The 14,875-nt window shown below is 41.4% G+C and overlaps 1 protein-coding gene across 1 annotated transcript in view; it reads left to right on the top strand.

Moving 5' to 3' along the window:
• Positions 1–14,875, top strand: part of XYLT1 (xylosyltransferase 1) — a 195,558-nt gene that overhangs the window by 163,706 nt on the left and 16,977 nt on the right. The window contains exons 6-8 of the mRNA XM_074919164.1: positions 7,341–7,557; positions 10,244–10,420; positions 12,378–12,640. Coding sequence (XP_074775265.1) covers positions 7,341–7,557; positions 10,244–10,420; positions 12,378–12,640 — 657 coding nt within the window. The remainder of the gene's footprint in view (positions 1–7,340; positions 7,558–10,243; positions 10,421–12,377; positions 12,641–14,875) is intronic.

Raw genomic sequence — 14,875 nt, 5'->3', positions numbered from 1 at the left:
ATGTTAAGCACAATAGAAACACCCAGTGAGATGCTAAGGTTGTGGGCACCCAGGTGTCCTCTCCACTGCAGGCCCCTTGGTGTTGCCTGTGGGTGCTGCAGCAGCTGTGATCTGCTGGCCATGCAGAAGCTGTAGTGTTGTGCTGTAGCTGCCCCAGTAGCAGCAGCATGTAGATGAAATGGCTTCACGCTCAGCCACTAGGGCCCAGCAGCGTTCCCAGGTTGGAGACTGGTTGGTTGTGTGGATATTGGGAAGAAGAGAAGGTGAGGGAACAAGAAATCTTCTGAAGAAGACATTTATTGGAGAGAAACAGATGGCAAAATGTCAGATTGCATACCATTGAGTCTGTCTGCGGTGAATTCATGCTACATCTCTGCACACCATCATTTGCAGTTTTCTCCCTGTTTTTCTTAATTATATAAAAAGAAATAAAATCACTTGAATTGTGGCCTCCTGATTGTGAGAGGAAACTATTACATTTTTGTCCTTGTCAGAGCTGTTCCAGTGTTTCTTAAAAGATATCACAAGTGAAAAGTGATGGAAAGAAACCCACAGGAAAGTCTTTGAAAATCCCTCTTGAGCCTTGTACTCACAAGTGACAATATGGAGCTGTTGTCAAAACAAGGCAATTCCTAGTAGAGTCATTACTGAAAAAAATAGACTCTGCAAGTTTCCTACAATTAAAAACTATTTTAGAGGGTGGGGGGGGTGGGGCGGGACACTTGACAGTTTGCTCCCTGACTTGCAACATTAAAATACTGAGAAGCATTAAGACTTTTTAAGACTTCCTCTGAAAGAGAGATTTCCAGAAGATGGAAAGTAAGATTTTTTTTAAACTAGTGAAAGTCGATGCTTTGGAAAAGGTGCATGAGAAGAAAGAATCATGACGAATTTCTTCTAAACATAAATGCAAAGATATGATGTGACTAAAGCATTAAATGGATATACTGAGAAAATTACACATAAAGGAGCAGAAACAAATTATGTAGTGTATGAGGCACCTATTGTAAAGCTTGAAAAATCTAGTTATGTCCATATAGAGATGCAGTAATGACTGGATAAAATGTGTGTATTCATCAGCTATCAACAGAATCTCATGTGGAATATCCTAAATGCCATGGATGTTTGGTTTCCATAAAGATGTCATTGATTGAGAAGGGCCACATTTAACATCATGTTTTAAGGTAGACTTGTAACTTGAAAGAGCCAGTCTAAATACTGTACTGTTTTTGCTACACTGTAAATGATCTAAACCTTATATTGTCCAACATTTGTGACAGCAGACCAGTTGTCTGCCCCAGATTTACTTGCATACTGAACATAAAACTGTTTAAACATACATTAGAAACAACTGAAACAGCTGTGGTAATGTGGACTGTCAGAAAATCCTTCCAGTAGAGCTGCTTGGTCTCACGATGACTTGCAGCCCTAGAAACCCACAGAAATCGCAGGAACAAACATCACTAACTGCATCTCTTAGTGCTGGCTTATTTTTTGTGGCCCTGTCACCTGTTTTCTGCTCTGCATTCAGTCCCTGTCCTCCGGCAGTCGGGGCCCGTGCCGTCCTCGCCGAGGGGCAGCTGGTGGTCCCAGGGTGCGGGGTTGGCCACCCCTCCGTTCACACGCCCGCCACGCTCTGCTGCTCCGTGGGGTCTGGTGTCCTCCTCTGTTGTAGGGCATATAGAGATAGGAATGACAAACACTAACCATATTTTAAAAGATTTCCCTGTGTTCCTTGTTAACTTCCGAGCATTTAGCACAGTGGGAAAAGCTACTAAAAGCATTTCAATTTGTGCTTGCTTATTTTATAGGTTTGGCTTTTGCATAGCAAATTCAGTCAAGAGAGAAATTCTTTATGATATTCTTGATGCTTGTGCACTGGCATTAAAACATAGGGGATTGTTAGGAGTATTGTATTTATAATTCCCATACTCTTCAGAGTGACGGAATTAAAGATAAGAATAATTCTGCTTTTGACCTCATAACATTTGCGTTTAGGATGCTGCAGTTTAAACACATTGGAATTATTTGTTACAATTTTTACTTCACCCTCTCTTTTCTTCCATCATTTTCATCTGTACTGAGAGTTTTTTCATAGCCTTTTGAAACAGCACAAATTGTGCATTCTGCACTTTCTGCATGCTGCCTGTCATACCAGGAGGAAATCTTCCTCATCTTGACAGACTAAGTAGGTGCTATTTCTTTTTGACATTGTTCCCCTTTTCAAGCTTCAGCTCCATTTTGGGAGTGGGGGCTCAGCCCTGGAGGCTTTTGGCATGACAAAAAGAGGTACTGGGAAACATACAGCAAGATCATATATTTGGAAAAACAGATGTTTATCTGGTACAGTATGGGCATTATGCTTAAATAGCCAATTGTTAATTATTTCAGATTTTTAAAATACTGTCTAACCCTTCATAGAATAGAGTTACTAATGGAAATGGGGTGAAGTCAGCATTGTATTGCAATCAGCTGGAAATTCATCACATGCTCAGTGGAGGCCGGGATTTCTGGCCTGCAGCGTGCAGGGAATGAAACTGCTCTGTGCAGGTTTGGGTTTTATGAACTTGCTTATTACAAAGAATTATTCAGTGACTGGTTTATGGAGATATATTGGAGCCTAGAGATTGCTCACAAATTACTTGTTGCAACTGTTAAAATCAAGATTGTCAAATTACTGTTCTGTGCTTTCTACTTGGTCACCTGAACTGCAAGTTACTGGTTTATGCTTCCTGACTGATTGACTCTGCCAAGTCTTTCCAAGGTGGCTGCGCAAACACTGCTGTCAAGAGCCTCTCATGTTTCTCATCTGTAAGAATGTTTACTTGACTTTTCCCACCAAAACTGGCTAACTACTTCAAATTTTTGTCTAAAGAGAGTTAAGAGGTGCAGATAAAGTCAAAGCAATGTGCAGAGCTTGTCCACATACATTAAGGAGAACAGGGACATGGTGCTAGTGGAGCTCCAAGCTCCGCAGATCCTTGCTTTGACATTGACTTTCGACTTGTGATGAATTGTTTTGCTGATATATTGTTAACTTTCATTCAGAGTTCTTCTTCTTGAATAGTTAGTAATGGTGATGAGGTCCTGGTTAACAGTGAAATGTCAATAGGAAGTTTTCTAGGCAAGAGGCCAGTAACCAGAAACATTTAGGAAGAAATCTTTTCACCTTAAAAAATATATTCTTTCCAGACAATAACCTTTTAGTGACGAAGTTACTAAATAAGTAACATTTATCAATCTGATAGCCTCTGATGCTTAAGAAAGTTTTATTCATTCATAGACTTTGGAAAAACAGCAAATTTTCTGTCTTACCTACTGCATACACATGAGCATTCAGAAGCAGGGGTTTGTTATATTTTTGCTTATATTAAGTGACTGTGCAACAATATTTATTAGTAGTTAAAACATATAAGAAGAGCTGAGCTATGTGTTTATATTCATGTTGTAGGAGTGTGTGCTAAACATCTTACAAATGCTTTATGTGTTATACAATCCTAGAGTCTCATCTGAAATGCATTTATAAATATTTAAATACACTACAAAGTAAGAGGAGTTCCCTAAGCTGGATTGCAATCATGATCTGTCTGGACAGTTAACTGTCTATACTCAGTGTGACAGACCATGTGCTTCAGGCAGTAGATTTTTTTAACAAAGTATAAAAATAACCATCTGGAACCATGTAAACCCCGAGGCTGCATCCACGCATCATCAGGGCACAAAGGCACCTTTCACGTGTGTAGTTGCCTGATTGCTGAGCTCAGCTGCCAAGATGCATTCATATTATGCTATGCTTGCTGCTTCCTTGCAAATATAATCCAGGCTTCTCAAAATTGGAGGTTCTTTAGGAAGAATTAAAATTGATTAAGGGTAAGCATACAATATCTTGGGAGTTTTCTATGAAACAAGGTTAAATGGTATGCTTTTTCTTAATGCTAGTCTTATTTTAATTTTATTTTCTCCTCATTGACTCTCTTTTCTTATCATTGCTATTTTCCTCCTGTTTGTCTTAGATCAAGAGAAAGGTCAAGTGCCTTCATCTGATGAAAACCTCCATTGTATTTGGCTAACCATACTCTGGTGCAATTGTAATGTCATTGTCCTGGCAAGTACATCTGCAGTTGTCAGAGGTGTGCTGGTCTTACCTGAAGTTCAGGGTGCCAGGAAGCACCTGAATTTTCCACATTGCCTAAGATTAATGAAATACTGTTACTAATCCATTTTTTTCTCCTTTAATTTGGGAGTTATCTGCTAGGTGTCCTGTAAAACCCAAGAGAGAAAGATTTAAGGAAAAAGCCACCATTTTTTGCATTTCACTGCTCTCTCTGAAGCTTGGCATGCCTTCATATAATGTATTGGTTTGGTATTACATTGAGCATAACGAGAAGCTAATGAAATACAACATTAGACTAGAAACAAATCAGCAGGGTCATGCTTTTGCCCTCCATCATCTTACCTTCCTTTTCAGAGGTGGCTGCTGCAAGCATTGTTGAACGGCTAGTCAAGAATCTTCATGAACTGTTTGTAGTGTTTGAGGGTTTTTGATTTCTTGAAAAGGCCTAGGTGGCATACAAATAGCACCTTTCCCTTTCCCTCAGGCAATATCCAGTGTGCTTAAAGTAAGTTCTTGCCTCCCTGAGTGCCAAAATCACTATTGTTGGAGTAGCTAGGAGCATCAGTCATCCTAGAAGAGTCTGGAGGGGAGAAAAAAGCCTCATCCACCTTTTCCACTTGGTTGCAGTTCAGCTTTCTGTGTGTCAGCAGTACAGCCTAGGCTTGCTAGGGCAACCCACTGCCTCCTCAGGCAGGATCATTTAGCTTCTAGCAGATCTAAAATATACTTGGTCCCCTTGGCTCCCATGGAACATAAACAGAGAGCAAGCAATTGCCCATTGGAGAGCTGTGTCTTCAAAACCCCTTGTATAATTTATTGCTTCATAGATAAAAGGAAATTATTTGCTATGCTAATGTGTTACTCTGTTTAAGTGTAATGACTGTGTGTGAAGCAAGCCCAGTAAGGGTGAGCCTTCTGAGAAATGCCTTGTTCATATTCGTTTGTTACTGTATTTAAAACCTGGTATGATGTTTTTGCAAGAAGCATTAGCAAAAGAGTCATCTCTTGGTAGTCTCCAAAGGCGTTGGTGCTCTTCAGTTGGGCTGCATTGCATTGCTAGAGGATGAATGCTTGGAAAGTACATTTTGTTTTCTTCTAATAACCTTGTTGTATAGCATTTTAGGATTGACATGTGTTGTGAAAATACTCGTGCTCCCAAGAATTGTCTTGTTTCACACCATATGCCAAGATTTTCTTGTCCAAGCCATTAGCTCAAAAAAGGCTTAGAACTGTATACATACACAAAAAAGGAGCCTGACAGCTGTTTTGGAAAACGTAAAGCTGTGAGACTAGATTTGCTGGGACCTTCTCATCTTGAGTGTGGCCATACTCTTCTATGGCCAATTTCAGACAAATAAGGCTGAAATTGTATAACTGAGCTTTCTGGTATTAGTTAACTGTAAGTCCTATCATGTAATACAGGCTGAGGGAGTTTGTATGTAGAAGTTTTTGAAATGGTCAGGTGGTTTTATTGGTTTGAGGGTTTATGTTGCAGTCAAAGAAACTTCCATTTGAAAATGAGAATAAAGGGTGATAAATCGGTAGAGATAGCAGTTGAAAGAAATGATTTAATGGAAAAAAACTTTACATTCCTATTTAAATATGGTCGATAAAATTCTATTATTTTCTTAAAATAATTAACTCAAATGAGCATTTAGTTTTGAGGGAAATAAATAAATGACCAAACTTTCAGGCACATTAATATTTGATTTGGAGATAACTGCATAAATATTGAATTTGAAGATTACATTCCAGAGCACTGCATTAAAATTGCAAGACTTTTCTATTATCCTTCATAATGGAATATGAAATTAGAAACTTGTTCATGGAAAGAAAAATTTCTCCACTCTCATCTACACATTTTCTGCACTGTTACGTTAACAGAGGAGCTCTTCTTCTCATACTGTGAGAAGAGACATAGCTATCAGTACAACATAGACCCTGAAGTCATGGTCCTTTTGAAAACTAATATGCACCATTTCATAATTGCATCTCAGTTCTTTGGTTGGTATAGAACAAAACTTTAACCAGGGAGTTAGCTTATGGGTTAACACTCACGTTTCCAGATGCAGGAGTCCGGAAAGCTTTGGTGTTGCTCCTTTCACTTTCATTCGTTTTCCCCTTCCTTTGGTTGCATGTGTTTGAAGACCACTGAAATGCCTTCTTGACTTCCTAATTCTAAAACATTTCTAAGAACCCTGGTGTAGCTCTGCGTTGTTCAGGAGAGAAACACAGGTCTTACAGTGCCCTCCTCACTGCAGGCGCTGCAGTTCTTTTTAGCCTGCAGTTCTTGCATCCAGTGAGATCTGTGGTCTTGTGGATGTTAGTTACTGTAACAGTCTAGTTAGCTAGCATTTGTTATTGCTTAGGACATGTGGGATGTATTCAACACGGCAAGTCACTGTTATTAACAGCACTCAGCCCCCCTTGCGAAGGCGTGTGCTAACTCATGGCTGCCCTGCTTCCCTTTCTGGGAAATAATTCTGAAAATGGAATGACAAATAGAAACCTGGATCAAGACAGTCTCAACATGTGTAGGCATCCAGTCGAAAGTGTTTTCAAACATATATTGATTTTCCAACTCTTTTTTTCTTCTTATATATGCCTCAATTCATTTCTATAACTTTACAGTTCTGCAGTTGCTTCTCTTATGGTTCAGCAGTAACAAAACATTGTTCCCCATAGACTTGAAAACAGAGCAAGCGTACTCATTCTACAGAAAAGAGCAATGCAATTGTATTTCTTCCTAATTAACTATACCCCAGTAGAAAAATTCGTAGAATAATAACATAGGAGAAAATTGGTCATTTTACCTTTGTATACGGTTCGCTGTTTTTCCAAAAATGTGCATTTATTTAGATAGAAGCCTATCACACAGATTGTGTTTAGTTTCTGTTCATGTTGTGGTTCTTCTGCAGTGGTTTGTGAAGAGTTTGTGAAGAACATTACAGCTTTTCATGCCATACAGCTTTGTAACTTGCACAGTTCTGTCTTACAACATCAGAAGGTGTAAATGATGTTTAAAAGCAATCTGTTGATCTTTGCCTCTATAACTGAATGTATAACTGATTAATCATTCATTAACCTCTCTATGAGTAGAACAGAAATATAAACAAGTGACCTTTTTATCCTTTTTTGTTTGAGAAAGTAGCTTCTTTATTTATAGAGCTAGTGATGATAACAAAATACAAACTAACTTTTAACGACTGCTTTTCTATTCCCTCAGATTTATCAGAAAACAAGGACTGGATCGGCTTTTTCTGGAATGCGATACCCACATGTGGCGCCTGGGGGACCGGAGGATCCCAGAAGGAATCGCAGTTGACGGAGGGTCGGACTGGTTTCTCCTGAACAGGAAGTTTGTGGAGTATGTCACTTTTTCTACTGATGATCTCGTAACAAAGATGAAGCGGTTTTACTCTTACACATTGCTTCCTGCTGAGGTATGTGAATTCAAAGCAATCCCTCTCTGTGTTCAAAACTGCAGTGTTTGTGCTTGTACCAAAGATCACTGAAGTCAGAGGGGCTTTCGCCTGATTTCAGTGGGTTTGGATCATGCCACTGGTTACTTACCCAGTGGGTAATGAGAATTTTGCTCCCACAGCAAGTAAGTCCTTTAGTGTTAGAACAACTTTTGCTGTTGTTTAGTTGCTTTGTTTGCTTGTGGTACTTACTTTCAAGGAGTGCCTTTGTTTTATACTTTTAAGCCTATTAATCTATTACTGAACAACCAATAATCCAACTGCCCTTTGCTTGCAAATTGTTCCTCCACAAAGCCTTTGAAGGCTATTAGAGATGGCGTATTGTCTTCATAAGTAGCTTTCCTCACTATTATCCAGCCCTTTTCTTTAAAAATAAAATCCCTACAAACAAAGGTTTATTGTTCCGTTCAAAACTCAGCTAGAAGGCATAGTCACAAATCATTTAGATCACTCAGGAATCGCTCTGGCTACAAGTGATGCAGAAGGGGAGTGCACACCAGGACGAGTTTTCATCCAGCATGGGGTGGTGTGTCAGGAGACATGCGTTACCTACAAACAGCACAGAGCCTGGCGGGTTGGCAGGCTGTGCTACACCTGCCTCAGCAGGTACATTGCTCCCCTGGCTTGTCAGGCTCCACTCCCAGGGTGTGTAGCGTGCAGCCATTCCAAATAAGACCTGATGACCGTCTTCAAAACAATGACGTCCTTTCTCGTTAGTGGCCCCTGAACATTTTGAGGGATTTATGAGACCTATCTTGCAAACCTAGGTCTATTAGCTTGTGGTGGAGCCCAGTGTTGTCATCTTTTGATAGGGGTTTATTATTCCACACACAAGTTGAATAATCTTGCTTTAATCCCATTTCTGTTAAAAATCACCTCTTCTCTCAACTCTGATAACCTTTTCATCCATTATCTAGGAGAAATTTCTGTATCGTTGTAAAAGGACACAGGGCAATGGGTAATTGGGTAGGTTTGGTTTTTTTTTTCCATCTCGCTTGAATGAGAATGGATGCTTTTATGGGTTTAACCAAACAGTTCAAGCATAAAATCCATATTCACTGGGCTGTCATTTAACATTAAAAAGGGTATGGGGATTATTTGGGGGCCAGCCATGCTAATGTTATGCTGGTTATTTATAGGTCGTACTATTGCTGATTTTAAAGACAAGTCACTGCTCCAAAAATCATCTCTTACAGGGCTAAATTTGACCATATTCCATAGCTTCTTTCTACAAGGTTTTCTTTGCAAGATACATAGCTGGTTTCTTAAAATCACCCTGCCTTCACTGATCTGTTAACCTGCTATATCAGTCTCCATTACACATGATTTATGTAATAGCTGATATTATGATGATATAATTAGGATAGCCCAATAGGAATTCCTTGCTGCCTTGAGTCAGCAAATAAAGACTTACGATTTCAGACATAACTGAAGGAGGCAGAATGCCCTTCTGGTGCCTGGGGTGAACTGTGTATTTTAGAACAAAGCATTCAACGAGCAATGCATTTTGGAGTGCCAGAGATAGAGACACCTACAGAAGAGCTGTCTGAGACTATTTTTTTCATAGTAAGGGGGGTGATGGTGAAGGTTTGAGAATTGTCTTAGAAAACAACTTGAGATATATGATTAACATACTGCTCAGGAAGATAGTCCTAAATCTATTAGACCATAGGGTAATTTATAGAAGAGAAACAATGAGAATTTCTTAGAATTGCTCATACAGATAAAATAAAAATAAAGTAATTGCTGTCACCGGTGGCTCTCCTGGTGTTCTTTGGACTCCCAGTGCCAAAGCTGGTGTCCTGGTTTCAGCTGTGATAGAGTTAATTTTCTTCCTAGTGTTGTGTTTTGGATTTAGAGTGAGAACAGTGTTGATAATACAGGGATGTTTTCATGTCTGCTAAGCAGCTCTTACACAGAGTCAAGGACTTTTCTGCTTCTCTCACCACCCTACTAGTAGGGAGGCTGGGGGTGCACCAGGAGCTGGGAGGGAGCATGGCCAGGAGAGCTGACTCGAACTAGCCAAAGGGCTATTCCATACCATAGGGCGTCGTGCTCAGTGCAGAAACTGGGGGAGTTGGCTGGGGGGCGGATCGCTGCTGGGGCATCAGTTGGTCAGCAAGTGCATTGTGCATCACTTGTCTTTGTTGGGTTTTATTACTGTCTTTCTTTTACTGTATTCCTTTTCATTGCTATTACTAGATTTTATTATTGTTATTATATTTTATTTTATTTTAGTTATTAAACCATTCTTATCTCCATCCATGAGTTTTACTTTTTTTTCAACTCACCTCCCCATTCCCCTGGGAGCAGGGAGAAGTGAGCGAGCAGCTGCGTGGTGCGTAGTGGCTGCCTGGGGTTAAACCATGACAGCTGGTCATTGCAGAAGCACAGTTATTCTGCACCAGATTATTGTAGCAAGGCCTCAACTGTATGTTACTACAGTTTGGCTGGGCCTATAGCATGTGATTTTTTTATGCTCTGTGGAATTCATACATGTAGAGTGCTTTCCATATATGGCAGAACAATACAGCTTGTTAATTCTGTCATTTCAAAAGAAGTCACCTGCATTAGGTTTAGGCCCATGGGCTGAAGTGAAGGAGAAAATGGAGGTCTGAGGAGCTGATCTGTTCTGTCTTTCTTTCAGTCCTTTTTTCACACTGTGCTGGAAAATAGCCCGTACTGTGACTCCATGGTGGACAACAACTTGCGCATCACGAACTGGAACCGTAAACTTGGTTGCAAGTGTCAGTACAAGCACATTGTTGACTGGTGTGGCTGTTCACCTAATGACTTCAAGCCAGCAGACTTCCACCGATTCCAGGTAACTGAAGCAGTCTCTTCTCTGATACCCGCAAAGATGCTCGCCTTCCTCTGCTGGGGTGTGGAGAGCCATCTGCATGGCTGCAGCAGGGAGCAGGAAGGGAAGCTTTTACCCCATCAAGCAAGGTGGAGAAAGAGGTGTGAGGAAGCTCTGCTCTTAATTTCAGGAGAGCAAAAAATTTGTTCTCCTGTGTTTTGGCTCTTGAGACTCACTGCTGCGTGTTAAGGTCAAAAAGCAACTCTTTGGACTCCTTTGCATTGGTAGATCTGCTGTGCTGGAAAGGAGGGAAGCTTGACACATCTCTCACTGTACCAATATTACTTGCAAAGGGTTTTTAGCAAAGTTCCAGCTCAGGTGCTTTCATGATTTCATGAAGCTCCAGATTTTCATTGTTAAGCAATGTTTTTCATCTTTGAAAAAAGCTTAAAAGTTGACTAGAGTGCCTGCTAGAGGCTTACATAGCACAAGACAAATCAGGTTTTATGATTATATGCATCAGCATGATTATATTTAAGTTTATCTCATGGTTTTGGGGGCCAGAGTCATGAGATTTCAATCATCCAGGCTTGGCAGGAGGGCCTTAAAAAGTTTAATCGGCTCCTTTGTGATACAGTTTCCTCAAAGCAGACATGAGAGCAAATGCTTGTGCTCAAGGGTGCACTCGGTCTCAAGACTGTATCTAGCCTGTGTATCTTCTATTAGGAATGAACAACTGCTTGTTTCAAGGTCACCAGATTTGCAATTCCATCCCTGCAGCTCCTCAGGGTTCCCTGCATAAAGCATGTTTGTTCAAGCTTTGTGTGGGATGGGGAATGTGTTACCCTACAGCACAAAAATGATGACTGCTCTAAACAGAGATCTTTTCTTTATTGTAATGTGCTGCCTACCAGGCGCTGTTGAAGTCAGTGACACAGGCACTCACAAAAAGAGCAAATGAGACATTATCTAAGAAAGGCTTTGCTCCCCCAAACACCAATCCCAGGAAAGTCTCTAGCACAGAATAAATGATAAGTCTTAAAAATGTGTGCCCATCTGCAGAGGCTGACCTGCTCCAGACTGGGAAAACAACCCACAACGACATTTCAGAAAACAATCAGGTAAACTAAGCTGCAGGGGAATTAGAATAGATGTAAAGGCAACTTCAGACACTTGCCTGATGAGAGAGCCCCTCAGATGAACACACAGCACCAGCTGGCTTGCTCACAGTTCCCACAGAGGCACAAAGCAAGCTGCAGAGGAGGAGATCAGAGAGCCCACAGCATGCACCATCTCAGAGTATAACTGAACATTCTCAAAAGAATTTTTCAACCATCTGGGGCACTTTTGAACTCCTTAGCACCTCAGAACCCATGCTTAAATATGAGCAAGGCAAAACAAAGGCTTTTTAAAAGCTGATGGTAGTTGAGTAGCTTATAAACTGGTAATATACCCAAGATTTCATCAAGTGCAGAGGAAAAGATCTGTGCAAGACCAGTCCAAAGCTGAGAAACCTCAGCCACAGATGGCACCTCTCCCTGAGTCCTCTTACCAGCTTCATAGCAGCAAATCCATACCCATAGAATGCTGCTCTGCATCTTCTGAGTCCCTGTGCCACAGGATGCTTCGCTCCCTGCCTGACCACTAATAACACGTGGCAGTGCCGCGCCAACTCCAGGCTAATGTGGTGGTTTAGAGAACATTCCCCACCCCTCCGGCACCTGGAGAGCTTTCCACAGGAAGGCAGCAGGAGGTCGCTGTTCGTAGGAAGGGATTGACAACGCCTGTGTTTTTGTTGAATAATTATGTAGTTTTTATTTGAATCTTAATGGCACTTTTTATGACAGGTGGTCACAAAGGTGACCTTTGCCCATAGAGAGAACCAGTTCATGACCTCAACTCCAACCCATTGCTTCGGACAAAGTGTCATGGCTGGAAGTGGGAGCTCACTGCAGTGTCTTTTCCTTTCATATCACCACAGCAGACTGCCAGGCCAACTTTCTTTGCCCGCAAATTTGAAGCTGTAGTGAATCAAGAGATAATTGGCCAGTTGGATTACTACTTGTATGGCAACTACCCGTCTGGCACACCAGGCCTCCGGTCGTACTGGGAGAACGTGTACGATGAGCCTGACGGGGTGCACACCCTCAGCGATGTCGCCCTCACCATGTACCATGCGTTTTCACGCTTGGGCCTGCGGAGAGCCGAGACATCGTTCCATGCTGCTGGGGACAACAGCTGCAGGTGAGTCTGAGTCTGTCTTTTTTCTGAATGTTTCAGGAGACACAGACTGGACTGCTGAGTGCCGGCAGAGGTTCATCTGGCCAGCTGTGCTGGCTGGAGCGTACCATCACAAACAGGGCCAGGCAGCTGCAAGTGTACAGCACTTATTTCCAGGAGTATTTATGCCCATAATAAAGCATTGGTTTGTCAGGCTTGACATTATGTGACCTGTTTGCTGTACTTTTAAGGAGCTCCTCTCCAGCCTGATGAAGACTGACAGGATCCAGTTGGGCAGCAGCCCCACTGCTGCATTTTCTTGATTGATATACCTGCAGCTCCTAAACCCTCTGTGTGATTGCAGCAGAGGTCATGTTCCCCTCTATTATGCTTACCAAAAACAAAGGACAGGTTTTCAGAATTAATCTGAACATAGGCATGTTAATGGTCCTAACTTGTTTGTTCCCCTGGATGCATATATGCAGTACAGAGAACTACTCGCTCAAGCTCGGTTTGTCTGCTTGGTACAGCAGTCTGTGCCAAAAGGGTTGCAACTGGTAGGCTCCATTAGTATCAAATAAATAAAATGTATGTATGTATAAAGATATATATATCTCTCATATAAAGGTCCTTATTCTTTAAAGGGAAGCCCCCCCCCCCCCCCCCCTTATATTCTAGATTCCTTTTTCACCTATAAGCCTAGCAAAGAAGAATTCAGTCTAAAAGGGATTTGAAGGAAGAATTCCTGGAGTTAGACTTCCACAGAAAAGGCTCTCTTCATGGTAAACGTTGGCTGCCTGTAAACACATCTGAAACTGTTTACTTTCAAAGCAGAGCGAGTTCATCTTTTAAAGCCTTACTTTACAGTCTCCTAATTCCTTCTTCAGAATGTATTTTTTGGACCCTGCCTTTTTTTATCCTAATAGAAAACACATACAGCCTAAGTCAGCAAATACTGAAGACACTCCTTGTGCTTTGATGGATGGAGTTCGCCCCTCTTGTGTTCTCGAGAGGGAACCGAATGCACCTTGACCTTCCTACTTAGTCGTGGAAGTGCTGAGCAATGTCCCATTTAGAAAGATGTGGCCATAAGTGATCCAGATTCCTATTACAGCTTTGCCAGTAAAGGTTACCGGTGCAAAGCGATAAAAGATCAATAACAATTAGATAGAAATAATCACTAGTAGCATGCCTTCCTTATATGAAATAAAGGCAGACCTAGAGAAGTCCTAGGTCATTTGTCCTGCAGAATGAAGCCAGCAGAGAGGACAGGAGCTATGTATAACCAGCACTGAAATAATTTGACAATTACTTTTATGCTTATTCTTTTTGCTAGCGTTCTGATGATGATTTATATCAATAATCAGTTTCATTTCTGGGGAGCTTTTCATTGCCCAGGAACTCAAGGTGCTTTTCAAGCTTGCTCAGATTATAGATAGGGAAGCCATGTCATCCACCACTGATTGCAGCTGTCGCCAGGATAAAACATGGCTCCTTTACAGTAGGCTGGAGCCTCACGAAACAGTGCAGGGAGGAATTGCAAACAGTGATACGGAGTGGAGGCTTCATTTTCATACCTACCTGAGCCCCCTCAAAACACTGTGAGTCAGCATCCAATTTATATCACAGAAAGGTGGATAATCCTCAGGTTTATGACTCACATCTCTTCTCTCTTGATACTGTGTTCTCTTTCTAGGTATATACATACATATATTTCCTCTTTCCCTCTCATGATTTTGCATGTCTCTAATGTGGTAATGGCAGGGATATATTTGGGCAGAGCACCTTGACAGTATTCCCTTTGCTGTTAGGGCTAATAGTTAGCTGATATTGCAGTCGCCACCCCAGCTCATTTCACACTGCTGCAGGCACTGCAAGAAAAGCCTCTACCGCTTTGGATCACATTTGGAGTCAATCCCATGCTGCCACCCGCAGTGGCCTGGGAGACTTTTATAAGAGAAGCTGCCTTGCACACTTTTCTAACAAGGCTAGCTCACAGCCTCAGAAAGCTGTGCCCCCTGCAGACTGCTCTGGTACCAAATTAGATTGCATATCAGCATCTTCAGTGGAAGGAACATCAATGTGTGATTGAGATTTAATTTATTTCTCTCCATCTCTAGGCATTTTTACTCACTGCTGCCAAGAGACAATTTACTCAGACTATTTCAAGGATATTGTAAATATTTGCTGCTGCACACATATAAAACAGGAGGCCTTAGTACTCAGAACAGAAGTCAGATTGTTGCTGGTATTGGTTGT

The sequence above is a fragment of the Athene noctua genome, chromosome 15, assembly GCF_965140245.1.
Source record: "Athene noctua chromosome 15, bAthNoc1.hap1.1, whole genome shotgun sequence".
Classification (NCBI taxonomy): Eukaryota; Metazoa; Chordata; class Aves; order Strigiformes; family Strigidae; genus Athene; species Athene noctua.
The sequence above is the reverse complement of the archived record's forward strand: the minus strand, read 5'-3'. Positions and strand labels throughout refer to the sequence as shown.